We start from the raw sequence: 15,947 nt of genomic DNA, 5'->3' as shown, positions 1-15,947 counted from the left end.
TCCAGAGAAGGAAAATCATGACCGGACGTGTCCGGTCATACTGTAAACACTGGAGTTCGGGGTATACTGACCGAAGCGTCCGGTCACCCCGCAGAGGCAAATAACGGTTCGTTTTTCAGCCGGTGTTATAAATACCACCTCCACTCGTGTGTGGGGGTATTTTTGCTCATTCCAACAGCTGAGAAACACCTTAGAGAGTGCTAAGAAGAGCAAGGTCCTAGTGCTCATTAGGCTTGTCATGGTCAAGTGAGAGTTCGTGCTTGTTACTCTTGGTGATCGCCATCACCTAGACGGCTTGGTGGTGATTGGGAGTTCGGTGATCAACCGGCGGAGCTTGTGGGTGACCCAACTCAAGTTGTGAGCGGTTGTGGGTGATTCACCGCGACGGAGTGTCGAAGAATCAACCCGTAGAGAGCACTTGATCCTTGCGCGGATCAAGGGAGAGCTACACCCTTGCGCGGGTGCTCCAACGAGGACTAGTGGGGAGTGGCGACTCTCCGATACCTCGGCAAAACATCATCGCGTTCCTTCCTCTCTATTTACTTTGAGCATTTACTTTGTGCAATTCAATTCATGTCTTTACATTCTTAGAATTGCCATGCTAGAGTAGGATTGGAACTTAGGTTGCAAGTCTTTTGTGCGGTAGAACAATTAGAAACACTTTCTAGGCACAAGGGGTTAATTAGGCTAACCATATGATTTAATTATTGCAAAGAAATTTAGAATTAGCCTAATTCACCCCCTCTCTTGGGCATCTTGATCCTTTCACCCGTATGGACACAAGTATGGTCACAAAGTTGTGTCGGCACATAGGTTTGGTTTCTTCATAGATACAAAAAATTCTAATGGTTATTGATATGGATTGGTGACACCCATCCGATACAAACCTATTACCATCCTTGGTCTTAGTGGTCATATTTGCAACCCAAGCCCCAAAGAGAAGGGCAATTTTTTATCTATTTGGATGGACACAGAAGGGGCTAATTAGGCTATGGGTTAATAGCATGGCTATTTTTGTTTACTTACACACAATCTAACCATTAGCCTATTAGTTAGTCTCAAAAGGGTTAAATTTAGCCAGCAAGGCAGTAACCAAGTGTAAGGAAAATGGACCCTTGGCCCATTTACTTTGGATTTTGGTGTTTGATGACCAACACAACCAAATTGGACTAATGAAGTTGCAAGTGTTAGTGTTGTAGTTCAATAGGGTGCAAAACATAACTTGGACGAAGGCGACGTGATGACTCGATGATCAACACCTCAAGCAAGACCTTTGAAGCACAAGAGAAGACCAAAAGATCAAGCCAAGTCCAAGCATAAAGATTGGAACCAAGCCGTACACAAGATTGCGAAGAAACGAGCTCACAGAGGCGACCGGACGCTGGACCGGACGCTGGAAGCACGACCGGACACTGGACCGGTGGCTCGGCAGATAGGCGACCGAACGCGAGGACCGGACGCTGGCGGCAACCGACCGGACGCAGGGCATCAGCGTCCGATCGAGTACAGAGAGGTTCCAGGCGCGCGAAACTGCGACCGGACACGTCCGGTGGTAGGCAACCGGACGCTGGCAGCGTCCGATCGGTGGTTCGTGGCTGCAACGGTCGGGACGACCGAACGCGTCCGGTCAGGACGATTCAGCGTCCGGTCAGTAGCAGTTTCGCGGGAATTCGACCCCAACGGCTACTTTCTCAGTGGGGCTTATAAATATAACCCCCAACCGGCCATTTGAGGTGTGTGGAGCTGAGGAAACATACCAAGAGTGTTAATACACCATTTGAGTGATCTCCACATGCATAGTACTTAGTGTTTTATTAGGTGATTAGCATAAGTGCTTTGCGAAGTGCTTAGGTTGATTAGACCACCGCTTATGCGCTTGCTCTAGGTGTTTGCCTAGTGTTTAGTGAGGTTTGCATACCTCTTGCCACCCCGTGCTTGCGAGCACAAGTGTTGTACATCGGAGGGGCTTGAAGTCTTGCGAGATCACACCAACCACGTTTGTGGTGTGGCCGCCACCGTGTACCGGAGGGAACAAGGCCCGCGGCGTTTTGGCCGGAAGCTTGATAGTGAAGACGGTGGGGAGCATCTGGGAGAGGCTTGCCGAGAGGCACATCGGAGACCCACTTGCGCGTGGGGAAGGCCTGAGGCTATCCACGGAGTTACCCGACCAGGAGCTTGGCCCTTGCGAGGGATTCCTTACGAGGGGCTCCAACGAGGACTAGGGGGAAGCTTGCGCGCTTCTCGATACCTTGGTAAAAATACCAGAGTCATCGACAGGAGTTTGCATATCTCTACCTTGCTCTTTAGCTTCCGCATTTACATTGTTTACATTACTTGTTTTGCAGTAGAGATAGCTACTCACTAGCAAAACCGTAGTTGCACATTTAGATAGTTCATCTATTGCATAGGTTTTGCTAGAGTTAGAAAAAGAGGCCATAGCTTAGAGTAAGAATTTTAAGTTGCCTAATTCACCCCCCCCCCTCTTAGGCGTAACGGTCCCTTCAATTGGTATCAGAGCCGGTTGGCTCATATTTGGACCTTTGGCTTAACCGCCGTTAAGCCGATGCTATGGTAGAGTGGTTGGGATGGATACCGCTAGGCCTCCATAATTTGACGGCACTAACTTCCCATTCTATAAAGCTAGAATGGCTTGCCACCTTGAGGCAGTTGATTTGGGTGTATGGAGAGTCACTCGTGATGGGATGAAACCCATCAAGAATCCCGAAAAACCCATAAAGAGTGATGAAAAAGAAATGCATTTCAATGCTAGAGCTAAGAATTGCCTGTTTGAATCCTTTAGCATGGATGTGTTTAATCAAGTTTTCACCTTAAATACGGCACATGAAATTTGGTTAAAACTCCAAGAGCTTCATAACGGCACAAGTAATGTTCGTGAGCAAAAACATTGTCTAGCCAAGCAAAATTATGATTCCTTTGCTATGAATGATAATGAGCTTGTTCATGATATGTATTCTTGATTGAATCTAATTATCAATGAGCTCCATTCAATAGGATTATTAAAGCTAGATGATGCGGATATCGTAAGGAAGATCATCTCCATTCTACCATAAAAGAAATATGCAAGCATCATCACCATCCTTCACAACATGGAGAACTTGAGCACCATGACCCCGGGCATTGTCATTGGCAAGATAGTGGCATTTGAGATGTCACGGAAGATGGGTCAAGGATAATCATCTTCATCAAGCAAAGGCAAAGCTCTCGCTTGTAGTGAGAAGAAAAAGATGAAAGGCAAGAAAGTTGAGTCAAGCTCAAGCTCAAGCTCCTCAAGTGAAGAAGAAGACGAGGGTGATGATGATGATGAAGATTCAAGTGATGATGATCAATCTTCCTCCTCCACCTCTGACCTTGATGAAGAATCAATCAAATTAATCAACAAGGTGGAGAAGATGATCCAAAGGCTCAATGTCAAGGGTGTGCCCATCCAAATTCAAGATCTCATTTTCACCAATCAAAGAAACGAGCAAAGAAAGAGGGGATGCTATAGATGCGGCGAGTTGGGGCACTTTGTGGAAGTTTGTCCAAACAAGCCCACACCCAAGACAAAGAAGAAGACGTGAAAGAACAAAGCCCTCACAACAATAAGGTCATGGGATGATTCTTCAAGTGAAGAAGAAAACCATCACAAGAGGCGAGGTCACAAGCACTCATCATCAAGCTCTTCTCGTGTGTGCCTTATGGCACGAGGTAACGAAAGTTCATCCTCTAGTGAGAGTGATAGTGATGATGATTTGCCTTCTTACAATACAATTGTGCAACAAAATCTTAAATATGCTAAAGTTTGCACTAGTCAACAAAAGAAGCTCAAAACTTTAAAAGAAGAGCTAGGTAGTTCACAAGAAGCATACAAGAATTTGCTTGAACAATATGAAAACTTTGCAAATCTCAATGTTGAACTATCTACTAAAATTGAGCAACTTGAGGCTAGTGTAACAACAAGTGCATGCACAATTAATGATAAGCAACTTGAAAAGAAAAATAAAAAATTAAAAGAAAAGTTAGCTAGCTCACAAAATGATTATCAAAGTTTGCTTGCTAAAATAGAAATCATGTGCAAACATTGTGATGAGCTAACAAATAAAGTTGCTAATCTTGAGGCCGTCAAAAATACCCCCACCAAGGCATCTAAAAGAAATGACATAATTAAAAAGGATGCATCTACCTCTTGCAATTATTTATGTTTAGACTCACCTTTGTGCAACCAAGCTTGTGTTGAGAAAGTGATTGTAGATACATGCACACAAGAGGTTGCAAAAGAGAATGAGCAACTCAAGCAAGAAGTAGCTCGCCTCACAAGGACTTGACTCAAGTAAAAGGCAAGGCGAAGCAAACCCAACTTCATCAAGATAACACCATCAAGGGAGTGAAGAAGCTTGATGAAGGACAAACCGTGGTTTGTTACGTGTGCCACAAGGAAGGTCACAAGTCCTATGAGTGCAAGGTAAAGAATGGGGGAGGAGCAAAGAAGAAGGAGAAAAAAGCAAACAAGCAAGCTCTCCAATACCTACACCAACAAGGTGGACAAGAAGGCCTCCACACCTTATCTCTTGAAGAAGAAGAAAAATGACAAGGTGGTGGCCATCAAGGTGAACAACCAAGCTAACAATGGGGTCAAACGCTTTTGGGTGCCAAAGGAAATCATTTCTAACATGAAGAGCACCAAGAAGGTTTGGATCCCAAAAGAGAAGTAAGAAGTCCGTCAGACTTCGAGAAATTTGGAGACTTGGCAAAGGTTGGGTGCATTGCATGGGGTGCATCATGATGGACAAAGTCATTGCCAAGTAGGTTAGTGAATACTATGGACCCAAATTCTTCTTCCCATGTTAGGTAACTAGATGTCATTACTTTCAATTAGCATTTGTTTCAATTGGTATTGTCTTTCAATTGGTATACTCTTAAAGCATCTAGTTATCTTTTATGCCTAATGTTTGCATTCACATGCTTAAATATTTTGTCATGCATTCAATAGGTGTATCATATGGTAGGCTTGCTCGGTTTCATCTTCAACCCTTGGAGCAAACCTACATGATTTAAAATTGTTTAGAAGCACGGCACATAGCTTGCTTTATAATTATTTATCTAATATGTGCCAAAGTCCAAATTGTAGATAATCTCTCCCAAATATTATCTTTCAAATGGTATTTTGACACTTAAATCAATGTGCACAAATTTTACAAGTATTCAACACTTGTGTGCACAAGTTTAGGGAGAGCTTAATCTACAACTTGGATACTTTGAGACTAACACTTGTTCAAAATGGTATCAATTTTTTCAAACCTATCACATGTGTAGTAGTCTCATTGTAAGGAAATTGGAGTCCCCGGAGTTAAGCATCATTCTTCAATTGACTTCATCATGTTGATTTCATTTCATATTTATATGCTTTCTCCATGCATTATATAGATTAAACTCTCTAGTAAAATAAATTGCTAATTATGCATATGCTTTGCTTTCTATCCTATGTATGCATATATTTAGGGGGAGCTTAGTCTATATAATGTGAGAGTCAAATTTTGTGATCCATTTCACTCTTTACTCAAAGGATCATGAAATTTGACCCTCCCTTTGTGCTACAAATGTCTTCCTTTTCGGTGTTTGATGCCAAAGGGGGAGAATTTGAAGGACCAAAGACAAGCATTTAGTTACAAGTAGTAATGGTCCAAGAAAGGGAGGAAAGTAAATTATGGGTTAGTCTAAGTAATGGGAGATTTTTTTTAAAGCTAGGCTTTAATCCATAATATCACAAGGGGACATTTGCAAGGGCAAGACAAGCTTTTAAGTAAAGTTTCAATTGGTATCTATCAATTAGTATCATATAACCTTGCCCTTTGCATTGCATCCTAGCAAGTAGGTAGTTTTTAACTTCCAAATTCTTATTATTTGCTTGCTTTGGTCGTGTTGGCATCAATCACCAAAAAGGGGGAGATTGTAAGAAAAATGGACCCTTGGCCCATTTACTTTGGATTTTGGTGTTTGATGACCAACACAACCAAATTGGACTAATGAAGTTGCAAGTGTTAGTGTTGTAGTTCAATAGGGTGCAAAACATAACTTGGACGAAGGCGACGTGATGACTCGATGATCAACACCTCAAGCAAGACCTTTGAAGCACAAGAGAAGACCAAAAGATCAAGCCAAGTCCAAGCATAAAGATTGGAACCAAGCCGTACGCAAGATTGCGAAGAAACGAGCTCGCAGAGGCGACCGGACGCTGGAAGCGCGACCGGACGCTGGACCGGTGGCTCGGCAGATAGGCGACCAAATGCGAGGACCGGACGCTGGCGGCAACCGACCGGACGCAGGGCATCAGCGTCCGATCGAGTACAGAGAGGTTCTAGGCACGCGAAACTGCGACCGGACGCGTCCGGTGGCAGGCGACCGGACGCTGGCAGCGTCCGATCGGTGGTTCGTGGCTGCAACGGTCGGGACGACCGGACGCGTCCGGTTAGGACGATTCAGCGTCCGGTCAGTAGCAGTTTCGCGGGAATTCGACCCCAACGGCTACTTTCTCAGTGGGGCTTATAAATACAACCCCCAACCGGCCATTTGAGGTGTGTGGAGCTGAGGAAACATACCAAGAGTGTTAATACACCATTTGAGTGATCTCCACATGCATAGTGCTTAGTATTTTATTAGGTGATTAGCATAAGTGCTTTGCGAAGTGCTTAGGTTGATTAGACCACCGCTTATGCGCTTGCTCTAGGTGTTTGCCTAGTGTTTAGTGAGGTTTGTATACCTCTTGCCACCCCGTGCTTGCGAGCACAAGTGTTGTACATCGGAGGGGCTTGAAGTCTTGCGAGATCACACCAACCGCGTTTGTGGTGTGGCCGCCATCGTGTACCGGAGGGAACAAGGCCACGGCGTTTCGGCCGAAAGCTTGATAGTGAAGACGTCGGGGAGCATCCGGGAGAGGCTTTCCGAGAGGCACATCGGAGACCCACTTGCGCGTGGGGAAGGCCCAAGGCTATCCACGGAGTTACCCGACCGGGAGCTTGGCCCTTGCGAGGGGCTCCAACGAGGACTAGGGGGAAGCTTGCGCGCTTCTCGATACCTCGGTAAAAATACCGGAGTCATCGACGGGAGTTTGCATATCTCTACCTTGCTCTTTAGCTTCCGCATTTACATTGTTTACATTACTTGTTTTGCGGTAGAGATAGCTACTCCTAGCAAAACCGTAGTTGCACATTTAGATAGTTCATCTATTGCATAGGTTTCGCTAGAGTTAGAAAAAGAGGCCATAGCTTAGAGTAAGAATTTTAAGTTGCCTAATTCACCTCCCTTCTTAGGCGTAACGGTCCCTTCACCAAGCATCCTAAAGAGTTACAAAATTGGCTAACTATAGTCTTAGCCGACAAGATTGGCCAGTGTACTCTGTTCTTTTATAATGAAGGAAAAAATCCAAGCATAAAAAAAGATGATTCAGAAAAAAAGATATAACCAAGTGATATGTGGGTTCAACAAATATTTATGCTATGAGGGCGAAGCTCGCCGACGACCTTTCTTTGAAGAGTTTATGTTTACTTGGCTGGAATAGTAATCTCCCAGTCCCGTTTAATTAATCAAATCACTCGTCAGGGCTATCTGCCCATGACTTTATTATCATAATTTCGACTGTAACTTCGATTGCAAATAGGACTCAACCTTCTCGAACAGGGTTTCACAGAGATTTTTGAAGCCATTCCGAAGAGTTGCTCTAAGACATCTTATAAGAGCATCTTCGACATATCCTAAAAGTTCACTTCTCAAATATATAATTATTCCAATTCTAAAAAGAAGGGAGAGGATTTATTTTCTATCTTCAACAGTTATCTCAACGGTTCCTAAAAGTTCACTTCTCAAATAAATAATTATTCCAATTCTAAAAAGAAGGGAGAGGATTTATTTTCTATCTCCAGCAGTTATCAATAATGCGCTCCTGAAAGTGAAAGATAAGCCATTCGATAGGTACAACAGCATGGCAGCGTGGAGCTAGGCTGCATGCAGTTCGTAATCCGACATCCATTTGCAGCCTGTTCGTTTGGTTGTATTTAGCTTATAAGCCATGGCTTATCAGCCGATGAACAGTATTTTTCTTTCACACCAAACCAGCCAACGGTACTTTTAGTCACGTTGCTTATAAGTTAAACCAGTCTCTCTCCTTTTTCCCCCTCCAATTTCAAACACCCGGTTGCATTTCCCGATCAGTATTCAGCCTGTTCAGGAGGCCGTAAACGATCGTGGATTATTTACTGCTGGCTGGTTTGGTGTGAGAGAAAAACACTATTCTCGACTGGAAATTCATGATCATTTACGAGCAAGCGAACAGGCTGATTACTTGATCTAGCATGTAGATTGCCGAGTAGTACAACTAGCTAGCATCTCTAGCAACGAATCCAAACAAGTTCGCGCACAAGACCAACGAGGTGCTACCTCAACGTACGAGATTATTTCGGAGGCCGGCCACGCACAAGTCACACCGTTGCACCTCACTGTGGCACTGGCTGTGAGGTCTGACTGTCTGAGGTCTGGTGTCCTCGTCCTCCGCCTAGCTATCGCTAACGCGTCCGACAGCGACATCATTGCTCCAATTCTATCGAGCGCACCATCTTCTATCTGGCGCACCACGGCCTCCGTCTCGGCGTACCTGTGCTTTTGCGGAAGATGGTTTTTTCATCCACCAAACCGGTCGTCCGCGAAAAGATACGCGTGCAAGTGTGCAACCCTCTTTTTTTGCGCGGAGGTTTTGAGAGTGGATATACAAAACTGTTGGGTTGCTGGTTTTTATCTTATGATGCTAAGAACCGAGACAGCTGGAGATATAAGATACACAATGTGGGATGATTTCTAGCATTTCCGCTAGAGCCATGTCCTAACGACAACTGGTGAGATAATTTCCACCGGAACAGATACAGTGCTGTCAAATTGCCGACTGATGTCCATAAACTTTCTGCCGCTCACATATAGAGCTGCGCAACCATATCAACCCATCCAAAGCACACCACGGTTCCAAAAGTAGCTGGCATATAAGAATCATTTATAAACTAGAGAAATAATACTTCAGCTCTTCTGGGCGTTGCTTCCCTCCAGCTCTTTCCTCAGCTGCAGCGAGAAATCATCATTCACGTCATCGTCATCCCAATCATCCTCCCACTGCTGGACGGCTTCATTGCCTTCTTCCTTATCATCCCATTCTGCATATTACCGGAGTGTCAGTAAGAAGCATTCTTTGCCAGCCACTAAACCAGCCATACAAATACAAAGAGATAAAAAAAAAACATGTTCATTAGATGTTAAGTCAGAACCTTGCTATACTTTTTTCGCAAAAAAAAAAGAGAACCTTGCTATACTTAGAGTAGGCTATTTCAGGTTATATTGGTTTTAGTGAATGGTTATTTATACACCCTGAGTTTTCAGTTTCAACGAGCAACATCTAACAAAAAAGATTTTCTTTTAACTCCCCACTCCTCTATTCCAAGCGCCCTCCATCTAGTGTCTTCCAATGGTAGTTTTCCCTCTTGGTGAACATGGTTCATGATTACATGATATCTGATCCTTACATCCACACACATCACTTGTATCATCCATCAACCCGTGATGATATCTGATCCTTACATCCATACACATCACTTGTATCATCCATCAACCCGTGATACTTATGGTTATGCACTTCTGTTGTTGGCTATTGAGATTGAACAACATAACTAGCAATGACATGGCAGAAGCTATGGAGGATTTTTGAATCTGATACTAAGATGTCATGAAGCAAATTCACAACTTAGGTAGCTAACATCTTCCACAGGAATAAGCCAGATGGCAAGAAGGCTGATGGGACAGATTAGAAGGAAATTTTGTAGGTATTCAATGATTGCTAAAAAGGATAAATACTATCACTGTCCCTGAATAAATCAATTTCTAGAGTCATCCTAAGTCAAACTTTTTTATGTATGACCAAATTTATAGAGGAGCACAAATGTTTTGACACCAAATAAGCCATTATAAAAATATATTTTATGGTGAATCTAATGATACTAATTTGGTTTCATAAAAAGTTTTGACTTAAGAAGGGCGGGCCTAGTGTAAGCGGTAGAGTCTTACCGCCTGTGACCGGAAGGTTCCGGGTTCGAGTCGCGGTCTCCTCGCATTGCACAGGCGAGGGTAAGGCTTGCCACTAACACCCTTCCCCAGACCCCGCACAGAGCGGGAGCTCTCTGCACTGGGTACGCCCCCTTTAAAAAGTTTGACTTAAGACAACTCCAGGAATTGATTTATTCAGGACCGGAGAGAGTGCAACAGTAACAAAGCCTTTCTAAATTCTAATGCAACTAACAAATTGGGCTAAGTATCTCTTGCAACTAAAATAAATATATTACCTACCCTTCCATATCCACAGGTTAGCATACTACCTATGCACTTTTATGGAAACAGGACAAATAGAAGCAGTGCGGTGATGTTATTTACAATAATTTTTACCATGGTGACCCAAAATGTAATCATAATATCAAAGACTAACATAATCCTTAGTCTTCAAAAGTCAGGGATTTGCAGAACTAACTATGTCACTTCTGGAGGACACACCAGAGGAGGAAATATGTAACAGCAATATTTTTTACCATTGTAACCCAGGACATAGCTGTAGTATGGTTGACCAAGTTGTTCAACCATATTTTTCGATCAAACAAGATGCCTAATGAGTGGAGGAGAAGTATATTGGTACCGATCTACAAGAATAAAGGGGATATTCAAAGTTGTACAAATTACCGGGCAATTAAGTTGATGAGCCATACTATGAAGCTATGGGAGAGAGTTATCGAGCATCGCTTGAGAGCAATAACGCGGGTCTCTATGAACCAATTTGGTTTCATGCCCGGAAGGTCAACCATGGAAGCCATTTTCTTAATAAGACAAGTTATGGAGCGGTATAGGGAGAAGAAGAAGGACCTACACATGGTTTTTATTGACTTGGAGAAGGCTTATGATAAAATACCAAGGAATGTTATGTGGTGGGCTTTGGACAAACATAAAGTCCCAACGAAGTACGTCGGGCTCATTAAGGACATGTACAACAATGTTGTGACTAGAGTTCGAACAAGTGATGGAGACACGGATGACTTCCTAATTAGGATAGGACTACATCAAGGGTCAGCTTTGAGCCCTTATTTGTTTGCTTTAGTGATGGATGAGGTCACAAGGGACATACAAGGGGACATCCCTTGGTGTATGCTTTTCGCGGACGATGTAGTGCTAGTTGATGAAAGCCGGACAGGAGTGAATCAGAAACTGGAGTTATGGCGGGAGACTTTGGAGTCCAAAGGTTTTAGACTTAGTAGAACTAAAACTGAGTATATGAGATGTGACTTCGGCACTACTACTCGGGAGGAGGAAGATGTTAGTTTGGAAGGTCAAGTAGTGCCTAGGATGGATACCTTTCGATATTTAGGATCAATGCTACAGAGGGACAGAGATATTGATGAAGATGTTAGCCATAGAATCAAAGCAGGGTGGATGAAGTGGCGGCAAGCGTCTGGTGTCCTATGTGACAAAAGGGTACCACAGAAGCTAAAAGCCAAGTTTTATAGGACGGCAATTAGACCTGCTATGTTGTATGGTGCAGAATGTTGGCCTACGAAAAGACGACATATTCAACAGCTAAGTGTCGCGGAAATGCGTATGTTGCGTTGGATTTGCGGGCATACAAGAAGGGATCGAGTTCGGAACGATGATATACGTGAGAGATTAGGGGTAGCGCCAATTGAAGAAAAGCTTGTCCAACACCGGTTGAGATGGTTTGGACATGTGCAACGGAGACCTCCAGATGCACCGGTGCGTAGTGGAATCCTAAGTCAGGATAGTAACGTGAAGAGAGGCAGAGGAAGACCGAAGTTGACTTGGGTAGAGGCAATAAAAGGAGACTTGAAAGGATAGAATATACCCAAAGACTTAGCCTTAGATAGGAGTGCTTGGAAGACAGCTATTCACGTGCCTGAACCTTGATTGTTTCTGTTGGGTTTCAACTCTAGCCTACCCCAACTTGTTTGGGACTTAAAGGCTTTGTTGTTGTTGTTGTTGTTGTTGTAACCCAGGACACACTAGAAGAGGCAAAAAAAAAAAAAAAGAGGAGACAACTAATTTAAGTGTCAAGCTAAGATTCCGGAGCATATCTATCTTCCCTATCCATACAGCATAGTATGAAACCATATGTAGCATCAGATTCAGATTCCATCTTTTTATTAGCTAAAAGAAAATACAAATCAGCAATACAGATACTCCCTCAGTCCCTTCTAAGAAATTTGGAAGTTTCCCCCTCCTAGAATTAACAGAACAATTAAGGAAAATGAATTATATCTAGCTCTGCGTGAGTAAGAAACAAAAACAATGATACCAATTCATTGTGTCATGTCAAACAATATAGTTTTACTTACAGCAAGAGACATAACGCAGTGCCATTGGTCACATAAAAATATACACATGATTGACTACAAGTAGAAACTGTTAGTTTAGTTTGTCAACCAGTAAAGCAAGAATATACACATATCAAACCATCAGTTTTGATAGAGGCAAAGCTATAACATGAAGCGTTACTAGAAAATGGGATAGGATTTCTATAATAGCCACTCTTCTTCCCAAAACAAAATGGACATTGCATTTCCATTAAGAGTGATTCAATTTTATCTAGACCCAATGAGGACAGGACTCCAGACAGATGCAATTTTGCACAACAGATAGAGCAAAAGTTTCCTACTATAAATGTTGCACTGTGATTTCAAAACTGACTTCACCTTTGCAACACAGTAGAATTGTTAAAATTACTGTATGCAACACAAAATGTAAGTACTGATATCATGGATCTGTTGAGTTTGAGTAAAACAATAGAACATCCATTTTATTTCTTTATTCAGTCCAACAGTATCACCATCCCTCTTCTTTACAAATCAGAATGGGCTTTCCTGTTTAGATTAGTTCAATTTTAGTTAGACCTAAGGAGGCTAGGACTCAAGGTGACTATTAATAAATCAAAATATTTGATTGGGAAGAAGATGTAACCATATTGCAAAGTCCAAATTGCAAAACACAAGCATGCAGGTGCCACAAGGACAGAAAAAAAGATAAAGGGAAAAGTTCTGAGAACGACGTTCAGATGTGCCCCTTAATCGTCACCCCTTTCAACATGGCTTATGGCATTGTTTCTTTGGCATCTAAGTGAACAGCAAGTTAGCATTTACTGCTACTGAATAATGAGGTTTAACTTACTAGATCAAAAGTTAGCATCAGACACCAAACACCAGTTACAAATATCATAGTTTTAGTTCACACTTCTAATGTTCAATGGAACAACATTGGGATTGACCCTCAATTCTGCAACTGGGGTTTTCAATATTCAGGGGTAGTCCCATTGTAGTTATGCAATTTTAGAGATTCACCCAGGAGAAGCAAAAGCATCACTGAAAATAGAGTATCCAGGGTAGCCCAACAACATGTAATCAAATCATCTTTTCACTATGACATATTTGTTTCAGAAAACCACAGAACAGCACAAGACTGCATGTGTGAGCACTTAACTGCACAAATGTCAGAACAATGTTTCATGCTAATTATCAAACTAGATAGGAAATATACAAGGATATTTGATTTTCCAGGATAGGATTACATGCAACAGACCGCCTAAAGATTATAAAGAACACAAAGATTAGTTTTACTTCTAAAGTACCAGCGCAGGTCCAAACGAAATCAGGCGCCACATTAACAGCATAAACGTTTATTCCACATCACAAAAACAACTAACGCCTTGTAATTCCCCATGGTTTCGGCCAAATACGTCCGTGACCTATTGGATCTGAAGCCCGAGGCACTAGCCAACACCGCACGGGTTCCCATCTAACCAACCAATCAAATCTACTCGTCTAATCCAGATGGCTTAATCAACATGCCCACGCACACGAAAGCAGGGGAGCGTGCGCGTACCTTGGTCGATCTCGAACTCTTCGAACTCGTCGTCGTCCTCGAGGAGGTCCATCTTGGCGGCCTCCGCCTTCGCGTCCGCCGGTGCCACCGCCATCGACGCTACGCCCTGCGATGCGGCCGAGCGGATCAGCGGGGAGCGGCAGCGGGGAGCGGTATCGAGGTGTGGGGAGGGAGAGACGGTGAGAGCGGCACCGACCTACCTCTCGTGCCGGGAGAGGATTAGAGCAAGCCGCGGAGACGAAACCCTAGCTAGACCGGGAGGCTGTTTTGGGGGCTGGGGTTGATGCGATCGGAGTTGGGCTGGGCCTATTTGGTGCTGGTCGGCCAAGCCAGATCACCACCTGCCACCCCGGGCCCCCACGTCAGACAACTACGGACGCGTGAACATGCTGTCCTCTCCCCTGAAGCTGAACTAGCCGTTGGAGTCAGGGCGGCGGCGGCGCCGCGGCTGACGCGGCAGAAAGCTGTCAACGTGCCGCGCCGCCCCCAACGGTCACTAGAGAGCAAAAGAGACTCGCATTCCCATCCCGAGCCAATCGTCTCTCGCCTTTAAATCCTGCGCCCCGCCGCCGCCGCCGCTCCCACCGCTCTCTAATCCGCCGCCTTCCACTCAATCGCCGCCGCCCGCCGAGGAGAAAGGGAGGAACACCCACTCGATCGTCAGCCATGGCCCGTGGAGAGAACCAGGATTCGCAGACCGGGAACGTGCCCGCCGCATCCGCGGCGGCGCCGGGGGCGAAGCCGGCGTCGGCGGGGGCCGGGAAGGGCGCGGAGGGCCAGTCGGTGGTGCGGCGGCTGCAGTCGGAGCTGATGGCGCTGATGATGGGCGGCGACCCGGGCGTGTCGGCGTTCCCGGAGGGGGACAACATGCTCCACTGGGTGGGCACCATCGCGGGCTCCGCCGGGACGGCGTACGAGGGCACCTCCTACCGCCTCGCGCTGGCCTTCAACGCCGAGTACCCGTACAAGCCGCCCAAGGTGCGGTTCGACACCCCCTGCTTCCACCCCAACGTCGACGTGCACGGCAACATCTGCCTCGACATCCTCCAGGACAAGTGGTCCTCCGCCTACGACGTGCGCACCATCCTCCTCTCCATCCAGAGCCTGCTCGGAGGTAACGGAATCGCAACCTATTTGCTAGATTCCTTCCTTTGTCCGGTCGATCCATCGATCTCGTGTGCTGCTGCGTGCGTTTCGCCGTTTCCCTCGGTTTTGACGGACGGATTATGATTTATGCAGAGCCGAACAACGAGTCGCCGCTCAACACGCAGGCGGCGGCGCTCTGGGCGAACCAGGAAGGTACGCGATTCGACATCTCGCTTCGTTCTCGTCAACAATCGCGCGATCGATCGATTTCTTGTTCTGAATCTCGCTTTGTCGTTTTCTCTCTGTTCAGAGTTCAGGAAGATGGTGGAGAAGCTCTACAAGCCCGCCGCGTAGAGGAGGAGGACAGCGCCCGGCGCAGATGTCGCCTCGGGTTCTTCAAGCACTGATCTCGCTTGGATCGATCGACAAGAGATGGATGGTTTCGTTGGGTTGGGTTCCCAGTCTGGTGCTGTAGCAGGAGTATGTGGGTCCCTGGAGCCTGGCGATTCTGTAATTGTTCTTTGAGTTCTGAAATGTTCAGAGATTCATTTTTACAGGACCTGTTTTCGTCCCCTGTCACCTTGTGTTGTTTCATTCTGACTGCGATATGGATACGGACAAGACTGCTTGAATTTAGGAAGATCGTATGATCTCGAAAATGTTAAGCAACTGCATCTGCATCAACGCAATGTTCAAATGGCCTTAATTCGTAGCGTGTTTGTGTGTGCCGCCGCCTAGACGGAAACCACTGCTTTGATGTTGCCGATTGGTAGGAAGGAGAAGCCACTCTAATTTCCTCTTCTAAGGCAGTGTTGCTCGGCTGATGTATCAAGGATTCAAGGGTCAAATGGACCCTGTCCACCAAAGCGAATCCATACCTTCAGTAACTATGAATGATGTGG

The 15,947-nt window shown here is 44.9% G+C and overlaps 2 protein-coding genes across 3 annotated transcripts; one reads left to right on the top strand and one right to left on the bottom strand.

Annotated features, from left to right (window-relative positions):
- Nucleotides 1-8,870: 8,870 nt before the first annotated feature.
- LOC136455925 (protein DELETION OF SUV3 SUPPRESSOR 1(I)) lies at nt 8,871-14,314 on the bottom strand. Of its 2 annotated transcripts, none has more exons than XM_066455648.1 (3): nt 14,160-14,314; nt 13,960-14,065; nt 8,871-9,191 (listed from the first exon to the last, which is right to left on the bottom strand). In XM_066455648.1, the coding sequence occupies exons 2-3, from the start codon at nt 14,051-14,053 to the stop codon at nt 9,058-9,060; spliced, it is 228 nt and encodes a 75-aa protein (XP_066311745.1). In that variant the 5' UTR covers nt 14,054-14,065; nt 14,160-14,314; the 3' UTR covers nt 8,871-9,057. The 2 variants fall into 2 exon arrangements, with proteins under 2 accessions (XP_066311745.1, XP_066311746.1); XM_066455649.1 differs by having other exon boundaries at nt 14,156-14,249.
- A 227-nt stretch (nt 14,315-14,541) lies between these two features.
- Nucleotides 14,542-15,650, top strand: LOC136455924 (ubiquitin-conjugating enzyme E2 20-like). The gene is made up of 3 exons (XM_066455647.1): nt 14,542-15,073; nt 15,199-15,258; nt 15,356-15,650. The coding sequence occupies exons 1-3, from the start codon at nt 14,626-14,628 to the stop codon at nt 15,397-15,399; spliced, it is 552 nt and encodes a 183-aa protein (XP_066311744.1). The 5' UTR covers nt 14,542-14,625; the 3' UTR covers nt 15,400-15,650.
- Nucleotides 15,651-15,947: the final 297 nt, after the last annotated feature.

The sequence above is a fragment of the Miscanthus floridulus genome, chromosome 6 (assembly GCF_019320115.1).
Source record: "Miscanthus floridulus cultivar M001 chromosome 6, ASM1932011v1, whole genome shotgun sequence".
Classification (NCBI taxonomy): Eukaryota; Viridiplantae; Streptophyta; class Magnoliopsida; order Poales; family Poaceae; genus Miscanthus; species Miscanthus floridulus.
The sequence above is the reverse complement of the archived record's forward strand: the minus strand, read 5'-3'. Positions and strand labels throughout refer to the sequence as shown.

What these genes read in the sequence shown, in the direction of transcription:
- LOC136455925 (XM_066455648.1), bottom strand. Translation starts at nt 14,053, where the DNA reads ATGGCGGTGGCACCGGCGGACGCGAAGGCGGAGGCCGCCAAGATGGAC. An exon ending in AGAGTTCGAGATCGACCAAG is followed by an intron (nt 9,192 to 13,959) that starts GTACGCGCACGC and finishes GGTAATATGCAG; the next exon opens with AATGGGATGATAAGGAAGAA.
- LOC136455924 (XM_066455647.1), top strand. Translation starts at nt 14,626, where the DNA reads ATGGCCCGTGGAGAGAACCAGGATTCGCAGACCGGGAACGTGCCCGCC. An exon ending in CATCCAGAGCCTGCTCGGAG is followed by an intron (nt 15,074 to 15,198) that starts GTAACGGAATCG and finishes TGATTTATGCAG; the next exon opens with AGCCGAACAACGAGTCGCCG. An exon ending in GCTCTGGGCGAACCAGGAAG is followed by an intron (nt 15,259 to 15,355) that starts GTACGCGATTCG and finishes CTCTCTGTTCAG; the next exon opens with AGTTCAGGAAGATGGTGGAG.